Below are 27,771 nucleotides of genomic sequence, written 5' to 3'. Positions count from 1 at the left end.
GTGCCGGTGCATGGGCTGAATGTGTTCTCCTCTTTCTGGAAGTCTGTGACCTGGAGTTACAACTGGAAGCCTTGTAAAAGTAGGCGGGGTAGAGGTTGTTGCAGGATCAGTAAATGAAACTCACTTGCTGGGTAAGAGCAGGAAGTGCTGGCTTAGAGGAGATGACTCCGCTTCTGTTCATGTGCTTTCTGTTATGTACTGCCGCGAGTGTTCGCGGACTGGCGGTGAGACTTTGGACGATGGGTTTCAGTGAAGAAATGCGGTGGCTGGTCAGCGAGGTTGAGCTTGGCTGCAGAAGCAGTTAGGCTGAAGTTTCGCTGACCTTTTGCGCCAGAGAGCTGGCGGACAGCAGGTTGTAGGACTGTGGACGTCAAAGCGTCTGCATAGAGGCAGTGCTGTACGTAGGTACGTGTGTAGGCCAGTGTATTTGTCCCCGCGTATATAACCGGCATTGTGCACATCTGTCTGCAGGCATGCCCGGGTGCCTGAAGTGGTGCGTGTCGGCGAAGTAGAAGTGTTTGAGGAGCTGCTCTCCAGCCCTCTTGCCCGGTAGGTGAGTTGGGCTGTCGCCTAGGTGGGGTGGGAGAAGGCCGAGGCAGTCGCAGTGTGCGTGTGCAGGCTGAAGTTGGTGGCATGGCCCGGGAAACGTGTGGAGATGTGGGACTTGCGCAAGTTCTGCGGGAGGTAGGAGCGGGGTGAAGGGGAGCAATGGAAATGGCCGTGCTGGAGAGAAGGAGGGCGGAAGTGGTGTGGAAGGAGTGTGGTGGAGGTGGACGGTGCGCTTCCATGCGTGGTCTTGCTGAGGGCTGCGTGAAGGCTGGAGTGATGGCAGTGCGGGCATTGGTGTGGGGAGCCGAAGCAGAGGAGCAGGCTTAGTGTGAAATCTGGGTGCGGTTGAGGAGGAGAAGGGCAGTGGAAGTGCAGGCATTAGTCCAGGCTTGCAGCTTGCCGTGTTTAAGCGGTAGAGGAGCATGTGGTGGCTTTGGTGCTGGTGTCTTCCATTACAGCGGTGTGGCCCCGAGGGCTGGCAGTCCGTTTGTGAAGTCCTGTCTTGCAGGCAGCTTTGTTAGCATGGGATGACTTGCTCGGTTGCTTTGTCTTTGTGTGCAGTTGCGTCAAGCAGTGGCGGGATTGTTTTTGAGAGCAGCCGAACTCGTGGGGTCAGTTTGAGCGCTCCGCGTAGTCCGTGCATCCCAGGAGAAGTGGCCCATGCGTGGCCCCGAGGGAGCGCAGTGCGTTGTGGCTTGCTGGCTGTTGCCCAAAGGCTGTGCGTGCTGCGTGTGAGCTGCAGCGTCTGGGTTGGATCTGGGTTGGGGCAGTACTGTTGCTGGCAGGCCGGGGAGGAGAGGTGGCTTGGTGTCAGGTGCAAGCCTCTCCTTGGTGTTGCGAGAGAAGGACTGACTTAGTCCTGCCCACTCCGCCACGGTGCTGGTCTTGCTTGAGCCGGTTGCCTGTGGTTTAGTTTTGCATTGTCTTGAGAGGCGCAAGTAGCAGTGTGCAGACGTGGGGCTGTTCAGGGGTTGCCTGTGTTGGCCCCGATGCAGAGGCCGTTGTTAGGAGCGCCCGAGGTTTGTGTTTTGGGTGACAGAGCGGCAGAGTATGGACTGTAAGTGGGGTGCAGTGGGATGAGGTCAGCTGCCTTTTGCCCGGGGCCAGTGTTGTGGAGGCTGTGGGAGCAGCAGGTGGCTGCTTTTGCGGGGGGCTGAGCTGGTGGTGCCCCGTCTTAGCCCTGAAGCCGATGTCCGGGTGCGGTTGGTGTTGGGCAGCCCTTGAGAGGTGCCTGAGCTCCTCTGGGTGCGGAGCGGCCCGGTGGAGGGTTTGTGTGGGGCTGGCTGCTGGTGCGCTAGGCTGAGAGGGTGTGTTGGTGGGTGCTGGTGGTGCGCGCTGGTGCTCTGCGAGCTGCTTTTGGCGTTTGGGAGCAGTGTGGGGAGCAGCGTCTTTGGTGGGTGTTCTTCTTGGTTGGAAGCCGAGGTGCAAGGAAGAGGGCGGCTTGGACCTTCATGTACCGTTCGCGTGCGGGCAGATAGGCACTGGTGGTGAGGAGTGGGAGAGGTTGGTCAATGCAGAGTCAGTGTTGAGCCTGTTCTTCCAGGGAGATCTTTGGATCGGTGCAGGTTTGCAAGCTGCAGTTGCTCGCCTTGGCATGCTTGGAGGCGAGGGGCTCTCCTGGCCTCCCTGAACCCCGAGTTAGATGGGTTTGCGGCGCGGGAGGTCTCCTTCTCCTACGGTGCTCAGGCTAATGGAGCAAGTAAATTGTCTGGGGAGCCACCGGGAGGTGTTTGAGAGGGCGTTTGCTTGTTGAGCGCTCTTGCTGGTCCCGCTGCGCAGCATGCGGCTCAGGAGTAAGAGTTATGGTTGGTTGTGTGAGGCCTCAGTGTAGGTTCTGGCCCCAAAGCCTGTGGAGAGCTGCTTCTGGAGGAGCTGAGGTGCTGCCTGTTTTCAGCGTGCCAGCAGAGCGACCGCTCTGGAGTGCGCAGCTTGTCCCGTAGCACTTAGCTGTGAACGTCCTTGGCGTTTTAGACGAGGAGCTGGCTTAACCAAAGAGCTTCAGCAAGGCCGCAGCGTGCGGAAGGCTGTGAGTTGCCAGGGGTAGGAGACGTGTAGTTAGCTGTGCGAGCTGTGTCTAAAGAGATGCGTAAGCTGCCCGGCCTTGCAGGGAGAAAGTCCCTGGGGACTTGGTACTAGGTAAGGCAGAGCTTTGGCACGTGCGACTGCAGTGTGAGAGTTGCTGTCCACCGAAGGAGGGGCCTGGGCGAAGCTTTGAAGGGCTTTGCTGCGGTGTTTGCCTCTGTGGCCAGGGTAATAGCGTAGCAGTGAGGGTGATTTGGGTGGGCCGTGCTTGGTTGGTTCTGGTGCTGGGTGAAGACAGCAGGGCGCAGTAAGCAGGCGGGTTCGCAGGTGTTGGGCTTCCTCTGTGAAGAGGCCTGCGTGGAGGCCAGGCGCTGTGGGGAGAGGTGCGGTGTGAAGTTGGCGGCTGGCGTTGCGGTGGTGGAGCTGTCGGCAGGCGGTGCTGCGGGAGAGGTTCCCTTGCGGGCTGGGCTGCGTTGAGGGAGGGTGTGTTTGCTGCGGGGTGGGAGCAGGCGAGGGGAGGGGGTGTTACGGTGGGGGAGGCGATGGCGCTCGGTGCGTGGTGAGCCGCTTGGCAGCGGCGCCGAGCCCCGAAGCAGGAGAGTGTCGGAGCATGGTGGAGTGCTTGCTTGTTTGGGGAGGGAGGCGGAGTGTCGAGGGAGGCGCTGTTTGGCTGCGTGTGTAACAATGCTTCCTTGTCTTCTCTTGGGGTGCCGGGGGTGTAGGTGAAGATGCTGGAGGCCGACCTTGTTGCCAAAATGCTGCGAGCCGTTCTCCATTCCCATAAAAACGGCATAGCCTTGGCCCAGCTTCAGGGCGAATACAAGTCTCTGACCGGCGACTGGATTCCTTTCCGACACCTCGGACATGGCACGCTGGAGAGCTACTTGGAGAGCATCCCGGGAGTGGTCCGAATCGAAGAGAATAAAGTGGGAGAGGTAAGAAGCGGTGACCGTGCCGGCAAGCGCAGGAGGTTGGGGCCGGAGGAAAGCGGCTTCAGGAGGGAAGCTTTTTGTTTGTGAAGGGTGCAAGGTTTGTCACCTTCGCTCTGCCTGTGCCGTGTAGCGTGTGAGAGGCCGTAATGGAGGGAGAGGGGGCGTAGCGCGCGCGCCCGTTGCTTTCCGGCCCGCAGAGCGGAGAGTGGCGCTTGGAAAGAGCAGGGTGTTGCAAGGCGTTGCCCGGGCAAGAGGAGCCCTGGTTGGGAAGCGAAGTTTGTATGAGAGAGGAGCTGTGAGCCCCGTGTCAGCGTTTGTCCGTCTGTGGGGATCTTGCAGGGTTTGTGCTGGGAAGTGTCAGAAGGTGAAGCCTCGCGAGTGTGTGTGGGCTGTGTCTTCAGGGTGGGCTTTAGCATCTTTTTCTTTCCTGCAAGGGGAGTGTGGTGGATGGTTGTGCCTAGCAGGGTGGTGACGCGTGCTTGGGGCTTGCTTTGAAGCAGAGGGTTCACGCGCTGCATTGCTTGTTGTCCCTTGGGAGCCTTTGCCTTTTGCAGCAGGTAAGCAAGCTTGTGGGTGGGGGCTTTGTTTTGCTTACTGCAAGCCTGTGTGGGCTGCAGCTCCACTGATGACGTGAACGCAGCTTGCTCTGGGAAGCATTTGTGCAGGTGCAGTTCAGTGTTGGAGGATGGTGGCTCTGGCAAGTTGCCATTGGTTTCTAAGTTGGGGCTTTGAGGGTGTAAAGGGAAAGGTCTCCTCCTCCCTTTCCCTAGAGAGCGTTGCTCATCTTCGCCTGCAGTGGGTAGCGTGCAGGTGAGGCTGCATGCGTGTTGCGTGGCTCTGGAGCGTAGGACTGACTGGAGTGGGAGAGGATGAGGACGCGTCCGGTGAGGTAGTGGAGGAGCAGGCTGGCAAGCGAGGTATGTGGAAAGAGTAGGGAGTGTGTCCTGAAGTGAGGAGAGTGGCAGAGGATGCCGTGCAGGTGCGTGGTGATAAACAGGGACGTGGCGACTAGAGAGGTGTGTGGGAAAAGTGTCCTGGGCCTTGTGGGAAATCAGCCCGGCTGGGCACCTCGGCAATGCCTGTAGGCTAGTGCACGCAGCTTGGGAGCAAACGAGGAATTGGAGGTGCGCGTGCGGCTGCTGAGTTAGGACGTCATTGGGATCATGGATGTGTGTTGGCATGGGCCGTGCAAGTGGAGTGGTGCTGTGGCTGGCTGCAGGCTCGTTGGGACGGAGAGGCCAGGCAGGCAAGGCGGAGGGAGGAGTCGCCCTTTCTGTGCGAGAGCAGCGGGGCTGTGTGGAGCTCTTCCTGGAGATGGACGATGAGCCAGTGGAGAGGTCATGGGTGAGGATTATAAGCAACAGGAGTGATGTTTTCGTTGCTGTTTTGCTCGAGACTGCCTACTGAGGGAGTAGTAGTTGGTGAGGCCTGCCTCGGACAAGTGCAGGAAGCCTCCGGTTGGCAGGCCCTGGTTGTCACAGGGAACCCGACCTCCCTGTGTATCTGCTGGCAGGACAAGACAGGAGGGCACAAGCAACGCAGGAGGTTTCTGGAGTGGGTTGATGGCAATGTTGTGACCTAGGTGCCCGTGCAGGTGGAGGCAGGGACAAGTGACCGGGGGAAATGTAGCGACACTGTCTGAACCTGCAGAGATGGGGTTAGGAAAGCCAGCATCCTCCTGAAGTTGAACGTGGTACGGGATGTGAAGCGCAGCAAGAAAAGCTGCTGCGGGTGTATCAGCAGGCAAAGGAAGAGTAGAGGAAAAAGTGGGCCCACTGATGACCGGGAATGGCAGCCTAACGGACATGGAGACGAGACGGCTGAGGTACTGAATGCCTTCCTTGCCTCAGTCTTTCTTGGTAAGGCTAGTCTTCAGCAGTCCCAGGTTCCTGAAACCAGTGGGAAGATGCAGGGTAAGCTAGAGTTGCCTCTCCTAGGTGGAAGAGGGTCGGGTTAGGGAGCACTAAACAAACTGGAGATACGCAAGTGTGTGATCCCTGATGGGATGCACCGAGGAGCGCTGAGGGAGCCGGGCGATGCCTCTGGGAGAGTTTATCGGAGGGAAATGCCTGGTCCTGCCCGTGAGGAGGAATAAGGCCATGCATCAGTAGAGGCTGTGGGCCAACCAGTGGGAGAGCAGCGTGGCAGAAAGAGCGCTGGGATTCCTGGTGTGCAGCAAGTTGGCCGTGAGGCAGCAGTGCGGCCTTGCAGTGACGCATGCCAGCAGCCCCCTGGCATTAGGGAGAGCAGAGGCAAGAGGTGAAGGGAGGTAATGATCGCCCGCTGCTCGGCTCTGGTGAGACCACATGTGGAGCGCTTTGTCCCATGCTGGGCTCGCCAGTACAAGAAGGACGTGGCCATCCTGGAGGGAGTCTGGTGAGGGGCTGTGAAGCTGAGGAAGGGATTGAAGCATCTGTCGTAAGGGAAGAGGCTGGGAGAGGAGGGACTGTGCATGCTGGAGAAGGGAAGGCTCCGTGGGGCGCTCATCAGCGTGTGTAAAACTTTTGGTAAGGGGAGTGGGGGAGGAGCGAAGAAGAAGATGGAGGCAGCCTCTTGGCAGCCTGCTGCGCAGCAACAAGGCAAGAGGCAATGGGTGAAAACGGAAACAAGGGAGATTGTGTTTAAAGAGAGAGAGAAACCTCTTTAAGGTGAGGGCGGTTGAACGCTGGACAGGTTTCCCAGAGGGGTTACAGAGTGTGCATCTGGGGAGACAGTCAAGGCCAAGCGGGCAACGTCTTGTTGACTCTGCCTTTAGCCAAGGGATTGGGCTGGACGATCCGCAGAGGTTGTTTCCAGCCTCACGTCTTCTGTGACTCTGCGCATGTAAGTGCTGGGCTGGGGAGGCAGTGTACTGAGAGGTTGCCAGCCCAAGCTCTGGCACTGCTGGGTACGTTTGTTTGTGTCAGGGGTGACTGTGCAGCTGGTTGGCTGCATGATTTCCAAGCAGGAGCTGCTCCGATGAGAAGAGCCTTCCTCCTGAAGGATATAAGACAGCCCCCGCACCCCTCCCCCCTCCCCCCCCCCCCAAGAGCTGGGTGTGTGTGTTGAGCCAGGTAGGTGCAGATGCTGGGGCTGAGCAGTGGAGGAGTAAGAAGAGAGGGAGGATGAGCTGGAGTGCCGTGTTGCAAGGCAAGAGTGTTGCCTTGTTCTGGGTGGTGTCATGCTGTGGCAGCATTTCCCTAGGCCTTTTGGGTCAGGCTGAGAGGCTGAGGAGAGCTTTTGAGGTCCTGAATAAGGTGTTGCTGCTGAGCAGTGACTTGCTTTTTGTGGTTGGCAATTGCTTTTTCTCCTTCTGTCCTCCTGCTTCTGTGGTGAGAAAAGCTCTTTTTTTCTCTTGAGCATCTCTCTGCTAAATTTCAGAGGTGTTTACAAAGTTTCCGGAGTCTCTGGTCGCCCACTCTTGTGCTATATTTTCAATGCCTGCGCTTGCTTGGGAGCATGGTGTTGCTGCCTGTGGCTAAGCTTAGGCCTGAGTGACTCTTTGCCCTTGTCTCTTTGGTCCCCTGAGCAGGTCACCTGCCATGCTGTTGCTTGCACCGAGACAGTGCGGATTGCTCAGCTGGTAGCCCGGCAGAGGAGTTCCAAAAGGAAAGTAGGACGCCAAGTGAACTGCCAGATGAGGCTGAAGAACACAGCTCCTGTCACGTTAGTAGGTAAGACGCGGCAGGCTGTGGCGGGCCTGCCTGCATCAAGTAGACGTGGAGTTGCTGTAGCAAAAGCCTTTGCTCTGAGGACATGGTGCCGTTTGCCACCAGTTGTGTGGTCCTGCTAAAGAGCTGCTGCTGTGGTGGAGTGTTGTGGGCAAGGGTGGATGTGAGCAGAGGCTAAGATGTGTGAGGGAGCCCTTCTCAAGCATTTACAGGAGCTGTAAACAGGGAATGTTCCTGAAGGACCACTGGCTTCTTTTGTGCCTGCCCTTTGTTTTGGTGGGGGTGGATTTAAGTTTCGGATGAGTTGTGTAGCTGTGGGTCTGCTGGTGTTTAGAGGAGGAGGAAGAGGAAGGACATTTGTGGGTGGCAGGGATGAGCCTTGCCCTCCAGGTGAGAAGGAGCCCCCTGCCACCGCCACCGCCACCACCCTCCAGTGTCCACCTGGTCTCTTTCAGCTGCTGTGGCTGCTGTTGCGAGGGCCCCAGTGGCCTAGCAGTGCTAGCAGGCAAGGGGCCTGCTCCCTGTGGCTCTGTGGCCTTTCACCTCAGCAGCTGGGGCAGGGTTTTCCCAGAGCCCCTGGGGCACTCTTCCCTCATGTTGCTGTGCCGCTCGGTTGCTGTTGGTGTCAAGGCGTTGCACCTGCGCAGCCTGATATTGGTGTTCTGGTGATCTGTCGGGGGAAGCAAGTAGCACTGGTGTGAGCGTCAGGTCTCCCCCCGCCCCCACGGTGTGTTTGCAGATATTAGTTTAAACGGGAGAAGACTCAGCGCAGTGCACAACGCAGCATGTAGTAGTCCTTGAACGCTTGAGAAGTGCGACCAAAAGAATCATGGGCACAGAACCCCCGTAGGCAGTGCTGGCGCCTGCTTCGCGTGGTGCAGCCAGTGCTAATAGTGTCCCAAGGAGGGATGATGCATAGGGCATAGGAGCAGGTCTCAGGGGAAGGAGGGCAAAGGCATGGTGAAGATGATCTTCATGTTCCCTGCCATGAGTGGCTGCGCTGCAGAGAGGTCCGCGCCCGGTGCAGGAGGCGGGCGCTTTCCTGGTGCGCTGTGGCTGCTGCTGCAGGGTGGCTGCTGGGGGAGTTTGGCCCTTGCCTTCTCGCTGTCTCTGTTTCTCCCCTTGTTTCCCCCGCGCCCCCGCCCCCGAACTCTTTCCAGTGATAGTCGCTGTCTGCCATCAGGTGGGGACCCCCCTCCTAACTCGCTGCGCGTATGCGAACGCGTCTCAGGCTCCGTCGTGCACCGCTGCCTCTGCGTGCCGGCTTCCTCGCTGGCAGCGCTGGCGTGGGGGAGCTGCCTGGCAAAGGCAGGCGAGCGGGCGACGGCCTGCAGTGCTAGGCCTGCGGGTGCTGGGGTGACGCTGCTGCACTGACCTCCTTCCCTTTTTGTTCGTTGCGGGTGCGTGGGGAAATGGGGTGTCCGCCAAGGTGTCTTGCGGGGAGGGAAGAGGAGCTGCAGCCGGTTCCCGTGGCCGGCTGCAAGGCACAGGCCTGGGCACGCCCAGCGTGTGCTGGGAGAAGCTGAGCTGTCCCCTTTGGAGGAAGAGAAGCTGGGGGCTGCCTGGCTGACCTCGTAATAGCTGCTGCTGCTGCTGCCTTTTGCCCAGCCCGGAGGGCGTGCGTGTCGTGGCTTCCGTTTTGTTTCGGAGCAAGGGCTGCGGTGGCGGGATTTGGAGGCGCCCGCACGCCTTGAAGGCGGGAGAGGGGATCTTCTGGCCGGTCCGAGGAGAGACGGGCTCCATGTGGGGTAGGGAAGGCCAGGGAGCCTGAGGCAGGCTAGCAAGCTGAGCTTCCTCTGGAGGGGTGGCTGAGCGCCTTCCTGCTGCAGGCTGGGCGCCGGTTGCCCGGCGTGGTGCGTGCTGGGGCTGTGTGGTGCCCTGCTCGCCTGCGGCGGGTGCCAGGGTGGAGATGTTGTCCAGGGCCAGCTGCTGCGCAGTCCCTCTGTGCGCCTTGAAGTCTTTGGTGTCTTGGGCCAGTGTTTGCTGCTGCTGGTGGTGGCCTTCCTCCTGGCAGGTGTGTGGAGGTAAAGGCTGGCTTGCTTGGGGCGGGCAGGGTTTTGTTGTGCGGGCTGGTGAGCGTGGTGTAAGTAGTGTGAATGCCTGTGTGGTGCCGCTGTTGGGAGCGGAGACCTGCCAGGCTGGAAGGTCTCTGAGAGAGCTGAGAGTAGGGAGGGAGGAGGGAGCATGAAGTGCCCCCCGCAGGTGTGCGGGAGCGTGTCCAGAAGCTTCATCTCCTGGATGTTCCTGGTGCCCCCCCTCCCCCTGTCAGCCAGGTGGGTGTCTTGTTAGGAGGAAGAGGGGTGCTTTTTTGCTCTGCAGGAGAACTGGGTGTGCCTCTTGAGGCTCAAAGGTGCCTGAGCTGTTTTGGGGGCAGCGGTATCTGAGGCGCGAGTTAGCGGCTGGGGGCGGTAGAAAAGACGTTGGAGAGGGAGCGTGCCTTTGCCTGGACGCCTGAAATGAGCTGTCGGGCTATGGCTGGCACGGTGGGACCCAGGAAAGCAGGAAGGACAGTGTCGCCGACTTGCACTGCGGCTGGTCTGGAGCGTGCAGCCGTGTCGCCAGGGCAGCCGAGCTGCTTTCCCACCGGTTAGTGCTGGGAGCTGCAAGGTCGTCGGAGGTTGGTGCCGGTGCTTGGCCTTGCTTTCCCGGGTAGCAGTCCGGAGTCGCGCAGCTTTGTTGCTGGGAGCTGAGGTGTGTGGTCAGGAAGGGAAGGGACTGTGCGTTTGCGAGGCAAGGCCCTGCTGCTTGTGAGCCTGGAGCGACAGTGGGTTCTGCGGCGAGGCAGCGAGTTTCTCCGCTGTGGGACGGGGTGCTTCCAGGCCTGGCATGCAGCTCTGGCCGGGGGTATCAAGGCTGAAGCTTCAGGAGCTCTTGTTGTGCCGAGGTTTCGCTACCGCCTGTCTGTGTCGCTCTGATGTTTTCTGTCCTGAAGACTTTGATTTTGCTTGCTCTGCAATGGCACAGCAGCAGTCCAGCCTTTGTTTGGTGCCTGATCTCCTTGTTTAATGCGAGTGAGAGCAAACCCCTGCTGGTTCAGTGACATACTGCCCGAGGCTAGCGCTCTGCAGTGTTTTGGGCCACAGAAGTTGGTCAGGCCCAGGGAGCAGGTAAAGAGTGAAGCGTCCAACAAACAGCTTGTTTAGCCGAGTGTGACCTGAAGGACAGCGTGCTGAGTTGCTCTGCAGGGGCCAAGTGGCGAGTTCTTCTGTGTGGTGGGAGCTTGGGCGGAGGCCAAAAGGAGGCTAGCCTCGGGGGTGCGGGGGGGGGCCGGTTGTTCAGGGGGCGCCTCAGGAAGCGGAGTGCAGCTGAATGCAGTCCCTTTTCAGAGGAAAGCCCTTGCTGGTGTGTGGTTGCCGGCAGCGCTGCCAGCGGTGGTGGAGCGCAGCCTGGAAGATGGGTTCTGGGCAGGGCTCGTTTTGGTACCTGCAGGCTGCCTGGTTGCTCGTGACTGTAAGGAGAGAGGGCTGCGTGTCCTGCATGTCTTGCCCTGGTGCCGCGTGGAGGTGTGAATTGCGGTTTTGCTGGTGCTTGGGTGTTGTGACACGAGGCTGTAGGGAAGAGACGAAAGGTTGTGGCCGGAAGCGTCGTTCCTACCTGTCTTTTGCCAAAGCGCGGGTTGCGTGGAGGGAGCTATGGGCTGTGCTTGAAGGCTGTGTGGGTTGGGTGGAGGAAGCTTTCCTGTCAAGAGAGCGGGAGGGCATTACTCATGGCTACGTCTGCAAACTCTTTAGGGAAGCCAAAAGGAACTTTGCGACAGCCCAGGTTTATGAGCAGCCCAGAAGAAGGCAGCAAGAGGCCTGTCCCTCGCCTGCAAAGAGGCAGAGGTATGGCGTATGGCGTGGTGAAACCCACTGTAGAGAGTCCGCTGCCTGCCTTGCCCCCAGCCGTTGGAAGTGGAGCGTCTAAAGAAATTCCCATGCAGAGGCATGTCACTGTGATAAACAGGTCAGTGTGTGTGTGCGCGCGCGTGTGAGAGAGGAAAGGGCGTGTGGTGGAGAGAAGTGGGCTCTCATGGGGGGGGGGGGGCGCGGTGGGGGTTGTGGGGGTGTTGAGGAAGCAGGTAGGTATACGTAACCGAGGTCCCGCCCTCCTTCTGCTGGTCTTATGCCCAAGCTTTACGGGGGGTGTGGGCGAGTGGGAAGGACTGTGGGCTTTGCCTGCTTTTAGCTTGTCAGGGAAACATCCCGTGCTTGGAGCCTGGCAAGAGCCTGAAGGCTGCCTGGAGGGCTCGCCGCTAGCGCTGCCGCGGCGGGAGGAAAAGACAGCTGCTGGAAAGTGTGTGTTTGGGAGCAGTAGGCTGTCGTGTTCGATTGACTTCCGGTTGCATAAGTGGATACACGTGCTCCGGGCGTCTGGGCTGCGTGGCTTGTGGCGCAAGCCTGCTAATCCTTGCCACGTCAGCAGGGTGTTTGGGGACGCGGGGGTGCAGGTTATAGCTCTTTCCGCAGGTAGTCTTTGAGTGGGGGTGGGCGGGTGGGAAGCAGAAGGGTGACCCTTTGCCTTGTTGGGTGTTGCCGAAGCCTCCCGCAGGTTCGTGGCCTGCTAGCGCGTGTGTTGGAGAGAGCTTTGTGGCAAAGCTGTTGGGAAAGGTGTGCCTGGTGCAAGGGTTGTCTGCTAGAGGAGAGAGAGGAGTTGTTGCAGTCCGTGCAGTAGGAAGCAGGTGGGTCTCTGTGTAGGGCGTAAGTGATGGGGAGTGCTGCGGGTGGTGCTTCTGTGCAGCTGGCTCCTTGCTACCTGTGAGCGGCGTTACTTGTGGCAGGGTAAAGCCTTTGGGTGCCGCTGTCGGCACCCTTGAACGCGGCGGCTGCCTGGCGCGGTGGGGATGAATTCAGAGCGGGGCCGGAGCTGCTGTTTTGCTGGGTTAGCGTTCCGCGCTGGCTTTCAGCTCTCCTTTGAGCAGCTCTAATCCATCTTGGCTCAGGCATCTGCTGCCCCATCATTTCTCTTTCTGCGTTGTTTACGGCTGCCGTGGGTCATCGGACGCTGGTGCGGGGAACGTGCTTGTTGTGGCCTCATTGTAGCTGCGCCCGGTCTCCCATAGCTGCGATTGTGCTGGTAATCCTGGCCGGGTCACGGGGCTCGGTTATACCGTAGGGTCGCTTGGAAGCAGAAAGGGAGCGGAATGCCACTTGCCTGCCGGCATAGCTGTTCAGGGCGCAGAGCAGTGTGACGAGTTAATCCTGCAGCGGGGCGGGGGGGGTGCTTTTCATGGCCGGGGCAACGAGGGAGCAAGAGGGTTTTGCTGCGGCCCCCGGGGCGAGTGCTGCGTGCGTCGGGGTGGGGAGCAGGCGGGGGAAAGGAGGAGCAGCAGCTGTTGGTGGTGAGAGAAGTAGCGGCTTCAGCCTCTGGGCCTGAGCGTAGCTTTGTCCCGAAGGTTACTGCCCCAGCCTCTCTCTTTGGGTTGCCGATGCTCTGTGAAAGGGCCTCCCTCATGAAAAGGTGCAGCGCGGGCAGTAGCTGGGCGAGAGCTTTGTGTGGGAGGAGGAGCGCCCTGGCTGGAGCAGGGCGGAAGGAGGAGGAGCTGGGAGTGGCAGCGCGGGGAGGCAAGGGTTTGGGAGGGGAGGCCAGGGAGACTTGCAGGAGGAGGCCAGGAGAGTGGGGCTGGGGCGAGGAGCCGAAGCAGTGAGGCTCGAGGTCGGCGGCTCCGCGTGCCTCGTGGTGGTGCAACCCCGGGAGCGTTGCCTGAGCTAAAGCCTGTTGGTCCTCGCTGCTGAGGGGGGCGAGGCGGGAGGCCAGCAGGAGCCGTGCCTGCTCCCTGGCCAGCGGCTGCTCTCCCTGTCTGCTGCAGCGGGGGGCCTGAAGGAGGCTCGTTGGCTTGTGGCCCTTCGGCGCCCAAGTGTACGTTCACAGGCTTTGTCAGAGGCTTGCTCAGAGTGCCGCAGGGCCGCATCGGCGCCCGAAAGGTTTGTTTGGGGCGGCGCTAGCGAGGTGCTGGTCTGTGGACTGCAGCAAACGGGACTGACAGTCACGGGAGGCTGTTGCCCCAGGCTGTGCTCCGTGTTTTGTTGAGGAGTCTGCACCATGCAGGCCCTTGTCCCACCAGCTCCTCCCTAACTGAGTGTTGTGAGGCCTGGCCCTCCAGCTGGGACGCATGTTGACCTCGCTGCTCTGTGCGCTGTCGTGCTTGTACCCAGAGGCTGTGCAGTGCTGTGTCGCCGCAGCTAGGCTTGAGGTCAGTGCCGTGGGTCCTGGCCCATGGGCCTAGCATTGGGCTGCCCTGACTCCCTTTGCAGTCATGTTTGGGAGGGCCAGGCTCCCTATGGGAGATTTTCCGCTGCTGCAGGGGACTCAGCCCCTTCCATGTTCCCCTGTGGGGCCGTTGCAGACATCTGGCCCACTCCAGGGAGCAGCTTGCCAACACCTCCCTAGGGTGCATGCCACCCTGAAGAGAATAGTGCCTGCAGAGCAGCACCCCTCATCTCTTTGTTCCCTGCAGCTCTGCAAACTGCTTTGGGAGCTTGAGCAGCCTTGCTTGGCCCCGCCAGCAACAGTCTTCTCAGCAGCAACAGTCTTCTAGGGATGAGAGAGGGCAGGAGCCTTTTGTGGACACTGCTGCGAGTAAAAGGCTCAGCTTTTGGTCTCCACACACCTGTAGTCCCAAAACCCAGTTTCCTCTCCAGGTTGGCCCAGAAGAAACAGGCCAGCGCCTGCTGTGTCTGCTCTGGCATGGGACAGCTGAGGCAGAGGGGCTCGGGTTCAGCAACATGCCCTGGATGCAGGCAGGCACCCTGCTGAGATGGGAAAACAGGGACAGGTGCCCCAGGGGCAGCAGGAGGGACCATCGAGGAGAGCTCTGGAGACACCTAGGAGAGCAGCTGCACACACCCTCCTCTGCTCTCGACACCCCCTTACTGCTTCTTTTCCCTCCTAAAACTGTTTATAATTTTGGAGGAGAGTGACTTTAAAAAAAAGTGAACAAGTTAGTTATACATGCACAGACAAAACAATTGCAGCATGAACAGCTTTACATAAATGTGTTAGACTGCAGCCTAACTGTTCCTGCAGTAACTTCAAGAACCTACAGCAGTCATACCTGCAAGGATCGGCAGAGCTTCGGGAAGACTTGTGCTCATCACGTAAAGGCTGTTGCTATCCCCAGTCAGAAAGCAAGAGGGCAGCAGCCTCCATCTCAACGGTGAGTGCAGTGACCTTGCCATGAAAATACATGTAGCTGTGCCCAGCAGCAAATGGCATAGCTTGTAAATCAAAAACAACAGCCAGATCGAAGATCCATGTTTTTGTGCTGTGTTGTTTGATGACATTCCTTCCTTTTGTGCCAGCAGTCAGCATAAGACTTGGCAGACACTTGGCTGATAGTTAAAATTAGCACAACAAAAGCATCACCTTCTACAAGCCAAATTTAAATGACACTTTGGACAGTTTTAACAGGCTTAGTTTTACATTTTGTGACCAGAGCTGATGATACACCACTCTTGCACACTGAAAGAGTGTTAGAAAAATCTACATTATGTTAATTTATATCAAAAAGGAAACCTGAAAATACTGGGATGCTTTTACAGGAGTGCAAATATGGCAAACAACTATATAAAACAGCCTTGCAAAGATAATTGGGCTGGTGAGGAGCTGTCGGCAGAGTATGGTTGATGAGGAGTTGAGAGGAGGGTGGTGATACCAACAGTGGCCAAAGGTTGGAAACAAGCTAGGAGGAGGGTGGTGTTAGCAGCAGGAAGCAAAGGTTGGAACGGAGGGTGCAACTGGAGGGAAGAGGAGCGCCCTGGCTGGAGCAGGGCGGAAGGAGGAGGAGCTGGGAGTGGCAGTGCGGGGAGGCAAGGGTTTGGGAGGGGAGGCCAGGGAGACTTGCAGGAGGAGGCCAGGAGAGTGGGGCTGGGGCGAGGAGCCGAAGCAGTGAGGCTCGAGGTCGGCGGCTCCGCGTGCCTCGTGGTGGTGCAACCCCGGGAGCGTTGCCTGAGCTAAAGCCTGTTGGTCCTCGCTGCTGAGGGGGGCGAGGCGGGAGGCCAGCAGGAGCCGTGCCTGCTCCCTGGCCAGCGGCTGCTCTCCCTGTCTGCTGCAGCGGGGGGCCTGAAGGAGGCTCGTTGGCTTGTGGCCCTTCGGCGCCCAAGTGTACGTTCACAGGCTTTGTCAGAGGCTTGCTCAGAGTGCCGCAGGGCCGCATCGGCGCCCGAAAGGTTTGTTTGGGGCGGCGCTAGCGAGGTGCTGGTCTGTGGACTGCAGCAAACGGGACTGACAGTCACAGGAGGCTGTTGCCCCAGGCTGTGCTCCGTGTTTTGCTTAAGAGTCTACTGCAGCCAACAAGAAAAAGGCCAAGCCATTGTGGTCAGAAGGAGAGCTGTGGCTGCAGGTGCACACAAGTCTTTCCTCAGTTTCTCTGTGCCAGTGGTGTTTGTTCCAGTCAGTCCTTGGAAGGCCAGAAAGCCTTTTGTAACACTCGAAAGCGAAATTTGGCCCATGTGTGCTGACCTGTCTTGGTACTCCACCTAGCCATCCGCGTGGCATTGCCTAGCCAAGCTATGCAGCAAGGTTGCAGATGCCAGCACCCTTGTGTCGGCTGTCAGAGTCTGTCCCTCACCTCTCCAGTGGCCTTCAAAGGTCTGTGGTGCTTTGCTGTGTGATTTGCACAGCTGTAGCCTCTGGGGCTTGCTGGTGCTTGGACTTGGGTGTAAGGGGACAGGCTATTTCTGCCATATGGTCTGTCACACCAGAAGGCTGAGGGGGAAATGCTGAGGGTAGCTGTTGTCATGCCAGGTTGCCCTCACCTGCTGCCCTCACAGTCCTGTGTGCAGATGGCATTGCGGCGTCTGAGAGGCTGCCTTTATGAGTAGTTACCTGCCTTTTTGCTAATGCCTTTTTACTGGGCTTTTTTTTTTTTCCCCACAACAATCTGGCTAGCAGGCAGAACAAGAAACCACCTGTTGATCTGTCTTGCTACTGCTGACCAGGCTGTCTTCCAAGCCAGGATAGTGTCATTTCTGGTCTTGTGCAGAGAGCCAGCTAGAAGTTTGTGGAATGCATATTATTTTATTTTGTTTTATTTTATTTTAGATCTTGTAAGCAAACAGAATGCTTTTTAGAGCCTATGAGTCTAATTAATGCAATTTTCTCTTAAATGAGTCTAATTAATGCAATTTTCTCTTAAATTTTAGGCATCCATCCAGTGATTCAGGAAGACTATTTCTTCTTCTCCGTTATGGTAGACAGGATAGGAATTTTTCAGGACAGTTGAAATGTTACCGTTTAATCATAGCATCCTAGGCGTTAGTGAGAAGTCTCTCATCTAAGAAGGCAGGACTGTTGTCAACAGGCTTATTGATCTGATCTCTTTTGACTTTCTTTAGCTGGGTCTTGAAAATTTCCAGGGGTGCAAATTCTGTCACCTTTCTGATGCCCTGTTCCAGGACTGCACCACTTCCCTGGGTAAGAATTGTTTCCTAATGTCCAATTGAACTACCCAGACCACAGCTTGTTGCTTTTGCTCTTTTATTGTCTGTCATTACTGAGTTTGGCTCCGTCATTTTTGTATGGCTCCATCATTGTTTGGCTCCATCATTTTTTTTCTATTAACTACCTCCTGAAGTTGTTCCAGAGTGCTAGCAAAATACACTGTGAGAAAGAAACCTAAACCAGGCAAGGTGAAGTTCATATAGCTTGAGCCTGCCTTACAACAGATCTTGGATGTAGGGAGCTATATCGCTATATCTGTCTGCCTCTGGTTGGAGCATGGCAATACCAGCATCAGCCCACCAGGCAGGGCTTCCCTGTCCTCCTGCATGCTTAACTCTCCCCCACAATCATCAACTTAGTCCTGTGAGAAATCAGTGGAGTTAAGGAAATTTGCCTAGCTGGAGCATACGGTTGCACAAACAAGGAGATGAGGGTGAGGGCTGGGAGTCTTTGGACATTCAAAATTGAATGAATTGCCTTTCAAATGTAGATATGTTTCATTAAAGAATACATTGGCATTGAAAGGTGATAAGTTACAGAGAAGCCACTCCAAAATCGTTAAGTCATTTGGTGGAATAAATACCAATATGAGCAGTGACATGGGGTCTGTAGACTGTCCTTTTAACCTGCAAGCGTGTTCATCCAGGGACTGTCGGTTACTCTGACTGCATCATCTTTAAGAGAGGTGATTCTCACGCGGTGATGTTCTCTAAGTGTCACCACAGTGTAAATGTTTCCATTCTGTATGTGTCCTTAACAGCTGCTGCAGCTAGACGTAAGAAGCTGTAAGGTGTGAAGGTATCCACCTCCGTACAGGTAGAGGAAACAGCAGCTTCCTTGTAGGTCCCAAGTTATGTCACCAACACATAAGCAAAAAGGTTGGCATGGACATTCCTTAGCTGATTTCAGCATGGCTCTACGTCGATACTGGACAAAGTCCTGTGTAGTGACCATGTTACATATGACCTCTTTGAAACATGTTCCCAGTAGTATGAGACTTAGTGTCATCTCCCCTAACTGTCCTGTTCTCCTGTTTTGCTGAGCTGTTGCCTGTGAGACTAGGAATTTGAGTCTGACTGTTTGTATGTCCACTTGCCTGCCAAGTCAGATGGAAAAGACCTGCAATCTTAAATCTGTCTGTCTTCTTCAAGTCATTGAGGGGAGAGGATTTCTCTCTTAAGGGGAGGAAAGGATTTGTCTGCTGTGAAGAGGAGCTTGTTAAGCCAAACAATTGAGTCAGTATGATTTAACTTTGTAGAAGTGGAGTAGGACGTATGTAGGGTGGAAGTAGACGGTTCCTTAAAGGACTTGACTTAAAGAGCAAGGTGCCGTGACACTGTCTGAAGCCACAACCAAGCCAGAAGTAGTGCCTGGTAAGTTCACATACAGAATGAAGCAAAAAGGTGACATTTATGAAAACATGAAGTAGCAGAGAGGAGGACCACAGAAGGAAGATACCATCAGATGAAAAGATGGAAGAGCAGAGTGAAAGAGCACTCAGTGGCAATTCTGTAGGGACATTCCTCCTTGTGACTAGATGAGATAGATAAATTACTTTGCCTGGGGCCAAAGATATGAGACTGAGCTATTTACTCGCATGTTCTCCCATTAGTCTCAGTCCCTGCCCCAGTGCTTGCTTAGGCTACGTCCACACTGAACAAAGACTCAGCCCTAGCTGGGTGCTGGGACACTCCTGGAAGCGAGTCTGGAAGCTCGGAGAATCTCCTGCCTCAGCAGCCGCAACATGCTGTTTCAGCCGTGGCACAGCATTGCACACTGACCACCTATCAGCTAGCCTTCTCAGGCACAAAGGGTGGTAGATGATGCTGGGGACAGAGGTGGTATTTGGCTCCTCAGAGCAGGTTGTTTTCTTGCTCTGTGGAGAAAGGCATGGGCAAGGGTGCGTGTGTCAGTGGCCAGAACTGACTCAGTGCCTTGTGCTGGGACCTTCAAGCAAATGAGGACAAGGATACGCAGTGATAGACAGGGAGGATTTGTGCCAGCCTTCATCTGTTGATTGGGACACAGTGAAGCTGTTCAGAAGAAAACAACACGACAATGCTAAAGACCTTTTGGCCATGAACAAAGAAACAGGCAGCCAGGGTGGAATTACGCAAACTGGATTTTGATCAAGGCTGTGTAGCTAATGCCTCAGTCTTTGTGAAAAAGTCACATGTTCTTTAGTAATCCTGAGTGCTCACTTTCCAATCCTTCTGAGAGGGCGTGCTGCCAGCAATCAAGGGTCTCCTACCACCCAGTCAGGGCATGTGCCTTAACTCCTCCCTCGCTGGGAGAACATTAGAGATGCAGCATAAGAGCAGTGTGTTTCCATATACTTTTCTTGTTTCTCTGCACTTTTCATGCATGCCTCTTGTTTCCAGCTGGCCCAGAAACAAAACACCTTTGTGCTCTTGAGTTAAGAGAAACTGTTGTATCATGTACTAAAGGTATCAAAGGCAAAATAGTGTATCAGTTCTTTTGCTGATCCCTAATTGTGTGGCTTAGTCACTGTTAACAAAGCCTAGGGAAACTCGTTTAAAGGGCAAATAGTTAATACCGAGAAACCACATTGCTCCATGAGGTGACATCTCATTTGAGAGGAGGGCAAAGGATAATGAACTATCAAAATGCTCCTGTTTAATTAAAGTTTTGAGTGCTTCTGCAATAATAAAACCCTTGTTCTGTGGCCTCACTTTCCAGTTCAGCCCAGGAGTCACCTCATTTCTCTCTTGGTGTGTAACAGTACTGTCCGTTCTTCAGTGCTCTGGAAGATACTGCCTTCACACTTGAATATCCTTGCTTCTTTCATACTGAGTATTTAATGGAGTTTTCAAGACCAAGTGGCTAATGCAGCCCCCCCATGGCCTGCATGTCTTTTGCCTTTAATAAAGTTATATTCAACAATATGGCTGTGGAGTGGAGCAGCTCCCACCAGTGAAGCAGTGGCCTCTCTGGTTGGACTGGGAGCCCTTGGATTTGCACCACTCCTCATTCCCCTTCCTCCCCTGCCCAGCACTCTTTCTCCCCAGACCCTCGCTCATCCATGGCCAAGGGGGAAGCGCCTCTGGCTCCGACTTGGCACCTTCTGTTTGCACCACGACACCCCCTTGGTGACCCTCCAGACGTGGCAGGGTGGGGGTGCTGCTGACATGGGATCTGGCCGTGCCGCCATCTAGTGCCTTTGTCCCCCCAGCTTCCCCGACCTAGCGCCGAAAATACCGAATCAGGAGTTTCCAGAGGAGTGCAGACATGGCAAGCAGTTGTAGGAAACTGCTGTGGGAAATCACAAAACAGAGGTGCTTAACACATGACGGCTGTGCTATCCCAGAAAGATTTTACCGGTTAGAGCAAGTGCTAGCGAGAGCAAAAATGGCTCCAGAAGTGCTTGAATGGTGCCGAATGCGACATACCACAATAGTATGGAGGTGTCATCTTAGAAACTGCGAAGAAATAAACAACACTGCTGCTTTGCATACAACACAGCCACCTTTCCATGGAGCATGACACCACGTCAAACAGCAAGGCTGTTACAAAAGTCGTGCCCGCAATAGAGCTAAAGCATACTTCTTTCTCCGTAAGTCTATCTCACTATTTTTAAAGCATGACTACTTCACAAACATCCAGGGTAGAACAGATGCTGTATTTTTCACAGACATAAATTCTAGTTATAGATCTCTGGTAATTGCAAATTATAATTGGATACAGAATTTCAAATCAGTGCAAAACGTACAGTCAAATTAAACACAAACACATTGCCAAATATATACAGAATTATTCTAAGAACATAATCCAAGGACAAACAGATGTTTAAATATCAGATAAAAGTCCATCTTGTATAAATTACTTCTTTTTTTACCAGTTAGTACATTAGGTATGTTACTTGTAGACAATTTACCACAGCATAGTGATTGGCAAGGCAGATGTTGATAAACAAGTTACACCATTAAAACCCTGTTTTTGAGACCAATCCACAAGTAAACGTGTGATCTGCATTTATTAGTTTGAGGCACACAATGTGGAAATAGTTTTCAGCCACTTTAATGCTTATACTTTTGGGGGGGAATTATTAGGCAGATGCACAAAGAATAAGCACTAGACAGTAACTAAACCGTTCCTTGGTTGCCTTAGCTTTGCTTGTTGGGCCAAGCTGATTTATTAGCAACATATTAGAACATTCACAAGAAATGCCATTAGACATCTTAAGAGTATCCTGAAATTAAAACAGCAATAATAATAATAAAACCCACAAACACTCAAGGCTGGCTGCTTTAAATAATAAGAGGTGAAAAACGTGTTCAACAGTTTTTAAGCATTAGTTAAGCCATCGTTTGAGAAGAGTTCACATGTCATGGGTGGTTCACAAGAAGGAGGGACACGGAGCTCTGGCGAATGACAAACTCCGATGCTCTGCGTTCAAAGCACAGATGCTCCCTCCTCCTGTCAAGCACAAGCTGCGGCTTCTTCCAGGTGGTGTTTGCTAGTGTCTACACCATTGCTAATTAAACTGTCCCCAGGATAACTTGCTTTTGGTGCGTCCAAAAAGCTGGAGCGATACTATTGCTATGAAACAGATCCCGAGGACTGTTTTTGTTTGACAGTAGCAGTGAGGGTTATAAGCACCTAAGATTGCACAATAAATACACAGTACTTCTTCAAGCACCTCTTGCTACCCCATTTGGCGACGTGAGCAGCACGAAGGGAGGGAAGCCACCGCCGGGCCAGCTGTAACTGATGTGCACAGACACATGCCTGACTTGTGCCTCCTCTCCTTCAGAAAGCAAAAGGATGGAAGTGTGTGGCACGTGTCTGTCTGGACGGCGAGAGGTAACTGTCAGAGCCGGACAGGCACCACCAGACTTGTGACATTTCTGCAGCCAAGCAAACGAGGTGGGGGCGGGGGTCTTTGTTCTTTATGGGGAAAAAAAACTCAGCCGTCTGCACCCATTTTCATTTGCAGTTGCTACCAGATGTGCAATGCGGGATGCACAGAAAACAAATGAAGACGCAGCTCCTGAAACCAAGTCTTCTCCTCACTACCACACTTCACCAAGGTGTGAAAAGGGTGTGTCACTGGGAGAGATCAGGGGAATAACTACACCAATAACAGCGCCCTATTAAAAAAATACTTTGCTTTGGAATACATCTTTAATATCTACGCACATTTATTTCAAGGCTTCAGAACAACTTTTTCAACAACAGCAAACTGCTTAAAAAACATTCTCATAAATTATCTTCACAAAAAATAAAGTCAATCTTTAGGAAATCACATTCAGTACAACACTTGTGTCAGTACAAAGTCTGTTCTGTAAGTTCATGGCAGAAAGGCCATAATCAACATCTAAATTTCTCCAAAGGGGCATAGTTAGGAGTCTAAACCAGAAGGCAACTATTTCATTAGTTGTCACAGGAAGCAGAAACAATGCTTCCAAAACACAAAGGAGAGCATTGTTGCAATGGACATGTATGGGTTTACAATCAATAGTCACTGTCCTGTAAACATTGAAACTGCTGGTCTAACTGTACATTTAGAAATAATTTTAGTAAGTTGCATTCAATTTACTACATTCCATACATAAAATGGCAACATTGTTAGTCCAAAAAAAAAAAAAAAAAAGCAAAAGGAACAAATGCTTTTGAGCTGGACCTCTCATACAAACCAAGTGTGAAATCAGTAAATGTTGACGTTATAAATAAACTTTAATATTACTTTTATGTATTATAAAATCAGTATAATAATCCTAATTCTTCAAATAGCAGCCAATTTTTAGCTGTTTTAAAAATATCTATGAACTTTCAGTCAGTCAGAAATAAATATGTATTTTGACGTGGGGAAGATACCATCTCCGCTCGTTCCCAAATAGGGCTTTCAATGAGAACACAGTATTAGAGATGGGGATGAAGGGACACTGCAGTCCGTGTTAACTCCTGCAGATTTAAACAGTTGCTTTCTACGGACTTTTTTTTCATCCTAACTAGAAAGTGCATCTTGAAATCTGTAGACAGAATTATCCCCTTATTTACAAAAGTACAAACATTGCAATTTTGCCGCACCCTACGCATAGCCAACCTGGATTTACTGTTAAGTGCAAAAAGTATGTGATGTGATCCAGGCGCGGCATCAGGCCAAAGCCTGAAACCGAGCCAAGGCTGCCAGCATGAACCCAAGCTGGTTCAGTAGCTGCCGAGTCTTTGCTGCACAGCTGTTAAGGGGTGAGGTGGAAGTACAAACTGATGGATGGTTTAAGCCCAACAGCTGCCCTGGTGTTTTAGACCAGCCACTCCATCACCGACTGCCACCTCCTGCCACTTCTTGCGCCGCTGTCATGGTTTCAGTGCAAAGGCTGGGCCAGAAGGGCAGGAAGGCAGCCTGGCCGGGGAGGAAAACGCAGAGCCTGCCCAAGTCGCAAGGAGGAGGCACGGTCCGTGGCAGACCCCAGCCTCGGAGCTGCAGCCTGGGCAGGCACCGGGCGGCACAGGGGCACGTGCTGGTGCACGGCGCACTCTGAAATACCCATCCAGCTACATCTCTGCTATCCCCAACATTTTAAGCCTTCTGAAGTGCCACAAGAGTTATCTTACCTCCTCCTCAAACCAAACGAGGCTTCATTTTAGTAATGACACATTTATACGCCAACAGGCTGCACTGCAAGGGAACAAGCATGCGTAAATGCTTATCACTTCCAAAGAGTTAATATTCAAAACAAGCACATTACTTGCTCTTTAAAGAAACGCAATCTGTACAATACTTTAAAGAGGGTAACTGTGAAGCTTAATGAGCAGTTGTCTATAAGAGTTCATTTAGATTTTGTTCCCTATTTACATCTTGCAATGAGCTATGCTACAGCTTCTTCTAACTTTTAAAGCGTTACATTAGATGCTACCATTGATTTTAAACACACTAAGATGTGATTTAAATCCCCAAAGAGCAACGTGCGCTCAAAGTGTACACATGCAGATACTGCATTTGAAAGAGTTGTGCTTTGACTTTATTACCATCATGTCCTGCTGGAAAGTACATGTCCATTAGATATATATGCTGGGAACTTAAATGGGACCAGCAAGAAAGCAAGCGCTCAGCATCCTGTCCGAAAGTGGTGAGAGAGAGAGATCCAGAGGTGAGTGCTGTCAGAACGCTGCTGCACAGCAAAACCTGCACAAATATGCACTGAAAAGAAAAGAAATATGATAAAGCCTATTTTAAAAGGGTATGTGCATAAATATATGTGTACATACATACACACATATAAGTAAACAAAATGTTTTTGGCAAAATAACTCCATGCAGTTTCATTTAAAAATCAATGCAAGAAAGGCCTCAGCAGTTTAAACTAGATGAATCAAGTCTAAAAGCTGGGGGAAAAAACAACATTTTTAATGAAGCAGTATTTGTATCCCAGGGACGTTCTTTTGAATGTAGGTTGTCCTATTTCAGGACAGAGATGATGCATTTATTCACCAAAAAAGATTTTAACCAACTGACCATGTCCTTTCTGGTTTGTGATAGTGGGATATGCACCATGACTTCCAGGACCCCTCTCTCTCCCATGCTGGCAAAGCCTAGAAGGACACTAGTGAAAGGTCAAGAGCTAGTATCTAAGCAGGAGAGACATTAGTTGTATGAAGAGTGCCTGCTGTGGTTTGCAGGTGAGGTAAAAAGGCAGGGCTGTGGAGAGAGGATCGAGGAGGGTGCTCTGGACAGCTGTGCACCTGCACTTCCTCCCTATCTACAGATTATGGCCTCCGACTCTACATCCCTGACGTTGCTTAACGCCTGTCTTGACAAACTGAGCCTCATCCCCAACGCTTTTGCTACTGTTACGTTGTTCGCTGTAAATGCTAACTCAAGAAGTTTAATATTAAAGAGAAGGAGTCATCACCTCTCTTCAATAAAGTCCTACACTACTATGGAAGAATTTTTTAGGCTCGTTTAGATACATAACGTGATAAAAACATATACAGGAAAGGTATGATTCCCTTGGCATACGGACATTTTACAGTACCTGAAACTGGAAGATGTTGACACAGTTCAAGAGAGTTTCTTCTGTTACAAATGTTTACAAGAGCTTTCCTATCTCATCTGCCCAGAAATCTGTTTTGTCTTCAAAACACACCAAGAATCATCTAAGGGAGATACTATATGCCAAGTGTGTTTTACTTAAGATAAATTTTCATTCCAGTGTGGCACTCCTCTACTCAAATAACACGTGGGAGCCAGTTTCCGTAAAAAGGAGAAAAAAAAGAAAAAGAAAAAAAGATCCTCTCTGCAGTTGTGAGGAGAACACGCTCATACTTCTGCGTATCTTTGCTACCGCAATGCTACCCTAAGACAGGCTTGTACAATGTCCTAGGAATGGAAGATCCCCATGGGAAGATATGCCACAGTAAGGGTCCATCTGACCCAAGAGTTTCATGTTATTTCAGATACCAGAGAGTGAGTGATAGGGACAGACAGCATGGCCCTCGGCGAGCCGAGAACATGAAACACCACCAGTTACATGCTGCAGCGTATCTGGAAAACTAGTCAGATGGGTTTGTTTACTTGGGCTGCAGACGATGGTCAGTACCAACAAACTTTAAGTTTATGAATGTTTTCTGTAAACAAGACTCAAAAATTTTCCTCTCCGTCATAGAGTCTGCAATCGGAAAGAAGACCATGCAGTCTTTCAGTTACCCCAAGGACACAAAGCAGTTTCTTTTGCTTTCTGTACTATAAGCAGCAATCTATGTAGGATTTCCTCTCTAAGCTGTGAGCTTCATCCTGAGAAGGCATACCCTGAAATACAGCACTTCCCCCTTCCTATTTGAAACGCTGGTACCAGGATGCCAGATGAGCTCGTCGGTTTCTTCTTGCCGAGGCTCTGAAGTAGAGACAATCCCCCGTGTTTAATAATTAAGAGATGAGTATTTTAGCTCTGTGCCATCAACACAATTGCCTTCGTAGCACAAGTCTAGTTTACATGTGGAATAAGGATAAGTTGTCGTCCATGTGGTAGTACATGGAGATCATTAAAGTAACAATTAAAGTAATGATTTAAACAATTAATAGCAAGCTTCACTGAAAACAAAGGAATTAGTCCTTCAAATGCTCCTCTACCAGAACAGTAAGGCCTTGTTAATAACAAGAATCAGTGGACAGCAAGGAGAGACTGCAGGCAGCTCATGCCATCTTTGCACGCCTGTTCGGCCTGTCTCTACAGCTTTACTTATGTAGTTCCATCTATTGCTTATACACGACTGTTTTAAAGCACCTACATTCACACCCTGGTCTGTGCTGTGACTGGGAAGTGTAAAGCACAGGTAAAGATCAGGTGCTGCTGAAGTTGGCACTGTGCTTCAGAGTGCACACTGATCAACAAGACCCAGCAAGAGCTGCCTCAGCACATAATTAGCTCCAACACAAAACCATGGCCTTGGCACACTTCAATGTCTTACTGAAGTTCCCTGACGCAGCTGGAGATGTGTTTCTAGACGCACTGGCAAGAAGAATGCTTCCAAAGCTGCCATTTGAGTGATGAACTCATGCCATCCACAGCTGTGCTTGTTATCACCATGCAAATACCAGCACAGCTTAAGCAGTTCCAGGCAGCAGATGCACACAAGCAGGAAAAGCATATACACTCCTGACTCCGTAACTGACCGGGCTGAGGGCAACCTTGTTTATCATGTTGATCTGGAGTGAAGGGTCCAGTCACTCGATAACCATGGTGAGATGAGACCAGCAGAGAAGTAAGGACACCACGACCGTGGCCATGGCGAGCAGATACATGTAGTGCTCTACAGGACCAACACATCTGCTCTATCCCCAATCTTCAGCAGAAAGCTATGAAGAAAGTACTGCATCCCAGTATCTTCAGCAGGCAAGTAAGCATGGAGAGGTAATCTTAGCTCACAGGAGCTGAAAGAGCAACAGCCTCCTAAGAGCACATGCTCATCCAAGTGGAAGAGACAGTCACTGAATCCTGGCCCTGCAACTGCTGGCAAGAAGAGCAGCTGCAAAAGGACCTGTGAAGGCTCACTAGATAAGTGAGTTTTCACAACGGCTATCACATTCCCAGTCATCTGAAGCCTACAGCACTCTGCTTCAGCTCAGCTTTAACCTATCACTGGTCCTAATTTACTTTAGTGAACTAAATGGTACCTCTTTTACCCTAATTAGTGATGGTTCTTTTAGTCTTTGAAGCCTGCTTTTAAATAACAGTTCAACATAGGACAAATAGGTAAACATGAAATAACATAAGGAAAGACAAGGAGAGAAGTCTGGTGTCAAACGTAATTTCTCAATGATAGAAAATAATCAGTATAATGTAATACTACTCAGATATTTTTGTTCCTTTTTACTTTAGAGTAGTAGCTAGTGAAAATCAAATGCCTTTAAAAACAGGATTGGACTCCATATGGGAGAAGCGAAACTGCAGTTGATAACTTGCTCTAAAAGCTGTTTTCCCTTCCCTATTGTCCAAATACTGTTGAAACCAAACTCTCTTAAATATTTTGACTCAACTGTTCCAGTACATTCTCTCTCCAGTGCATGGGGCTCCTTTTATAGAAATCATCTCTCTTATGTTTTGTATTTTTCTCTTCTACAGTAGCACTGCTTCAGCTGTGCTATTTGGACTGATCTGAGGAGGCCTCAGCAGCTCATCTCTTTGCCTTTTTTTGGTTTGGAGGCTACTACAAATGTTAATTTAAAACAATACATTTTCATTTACAGAACGATACACCAAGACGTTATCTACGGAATGGTTTCTCAAAGAAAAACCTGGGGAGGAGGGGAAGAGTTTTTGTAAAAGCAGATGTGGAAATCTCAACATCTTGGAGTCTGTGTTTAGCCTCAGTTTCCATAAACTAAAAACTGGGGAAAGGTTTACGGAAAAGCAACCCAAAGTAAACATTTTAGATGAGACAAGTGGTACACAGTTAAGTATTTGCGACAATGAGGCACTATCTTTGAATGACCAAGCAGAACCCAGTCCTGTATTATGTAATGAAAGGCACGCTCATAAGCAACCCTTCTTCACCAGTTGTCTGCACTCAGTTTCACTGAACCATCACGGGATCTACAGTAGATGTGCTGCACAAATGCTGACCACAGGTCTCCATTTAGCGTCCTCCTTCAGTGACTGACACGCTATCCGTTCTCGTCTCTCTCAGGCTTCCAGTTTTCTTCTGTTTCTGCTTGGACTTTTTCAACATATGGAC

General features: G+C 52.3%; 2 protein-coding genes across 24 annotated transcripts in view; one reads left to right on the top strand and one right to left on the bottom strand.

The window, feature by feature from the left end:
- The first annotated feature begins 133 nt into the window (after window positions 1–133).
- LOC104145879 (tudor domain-containing protein 7-like) lies at window positions 134–23,754 on the top strand. Of its 17 annotated transcripts, none has more exons than XR_011138063.1 (8): window positions 141–224; window positions 472–549; window positions 3,294–3,506; window positions 7,015–7,156; window positions 10,885–11,098; window positions 14,169–14,288; window positions 16,276–16,546; window positions 19,274–19,291. XR_011138063.1 is itself a non-coding variant. In XM_068928771.1 (8 exons), the coding sequence occupies exons 3-8, from the start codon at window positions 3,300–3,302 to the stop codon at window positions 21,663–21,665; spliced, it is 897 nt and encodes a 298-aa protein (XP_068784872.1). In that variant the 5' UTR covers window positions 141–224; window positions 472–549; window positions 3,294–3,299; the 3' UTR covers window positions 21,666–23,754. The 17 variants fall into 17 exon arrangements, 16 of the variants coding, with proteins under 16 accessions (XP_068784878.1, XP_068784872.1, XP_068784868.1 ...); XM_068928771.1 differs by lacking the exon at window positions 19,274–19,291 and adding an exon at window positions 21,531–23,754 and having other exon boundaries at window positions 16,468–16,546; XM_068928767.1 differs by lacking the exon at window positions 19,274–19,291 and adding an exon at window positions 21,531–23,754 and having other exon boundaries at window positions 14,159–14,288; window positions 16,468–16,546.
- Window positions 20,195–27,771, bottom strand: part of DGKQ (diacylglycerol kinase theta) — a 113,084-nt gene continuing 105,507 nt past the window's right edge. For 5 of the 7 annotated variants that reach the window (XM_009677664.2, XM_009677665.2, XM_009677663.2 and 2 more), the window contains one exon: window positions 20,195–27,771. In XM_009677664.2, coding sequence (XP_009675959.1) covers window positions 27,673–27,771 — 99 coding nt within the window. In that variant the 3' untranslated portion in view covers window positions 20,195–27,672. The other 2 variants (XM_068928758.1, XM_068928759.1) reach the window with 2 other exon arrangements.

The sequence above is a fragment of the Struthio camelus genome, chromosome Z (assembly GCF_040807025.1).
Source record: "Struthio camelus isolate bStrCam1 chromosome Z, bStrCam1.hap1, whole genome shotgun sequence".
NCBI lineage: Eukaryota > Metazoa > Chordata > Aves > Struthioniformes > Struthionidae > Struthio > Struthio camelus.
The sequence above is the reverse complement of the archived record's forward strand: the minus strand, read 5'-3'. Positions and strand labels throughout refer to the sequence as shown.

Coding starts and splice junctions, on each gene's coding strand:
- LOC104145879 (XM_068928762.1), top strand. CDS start 3,300: ATGCTGGAGGCCGACCTTGTTGCCAAAATGCTGCGAGCCGTTCTCCAT. Junction 11,099..14,134: donor CATGTCACTGTGATAAACAG/GTCAGTGTGTGT, acceptor TAAATGTGTTAG/ACTGCAGCCTAACTGTTCCT. Junction 14,289..16,467: donor CAGCAGCCTCCATCTCAACG/GTGAGTGCAGTG, acceptor GACTTTCTTTAG/CTGGGTCTTGAAAATTTCCA.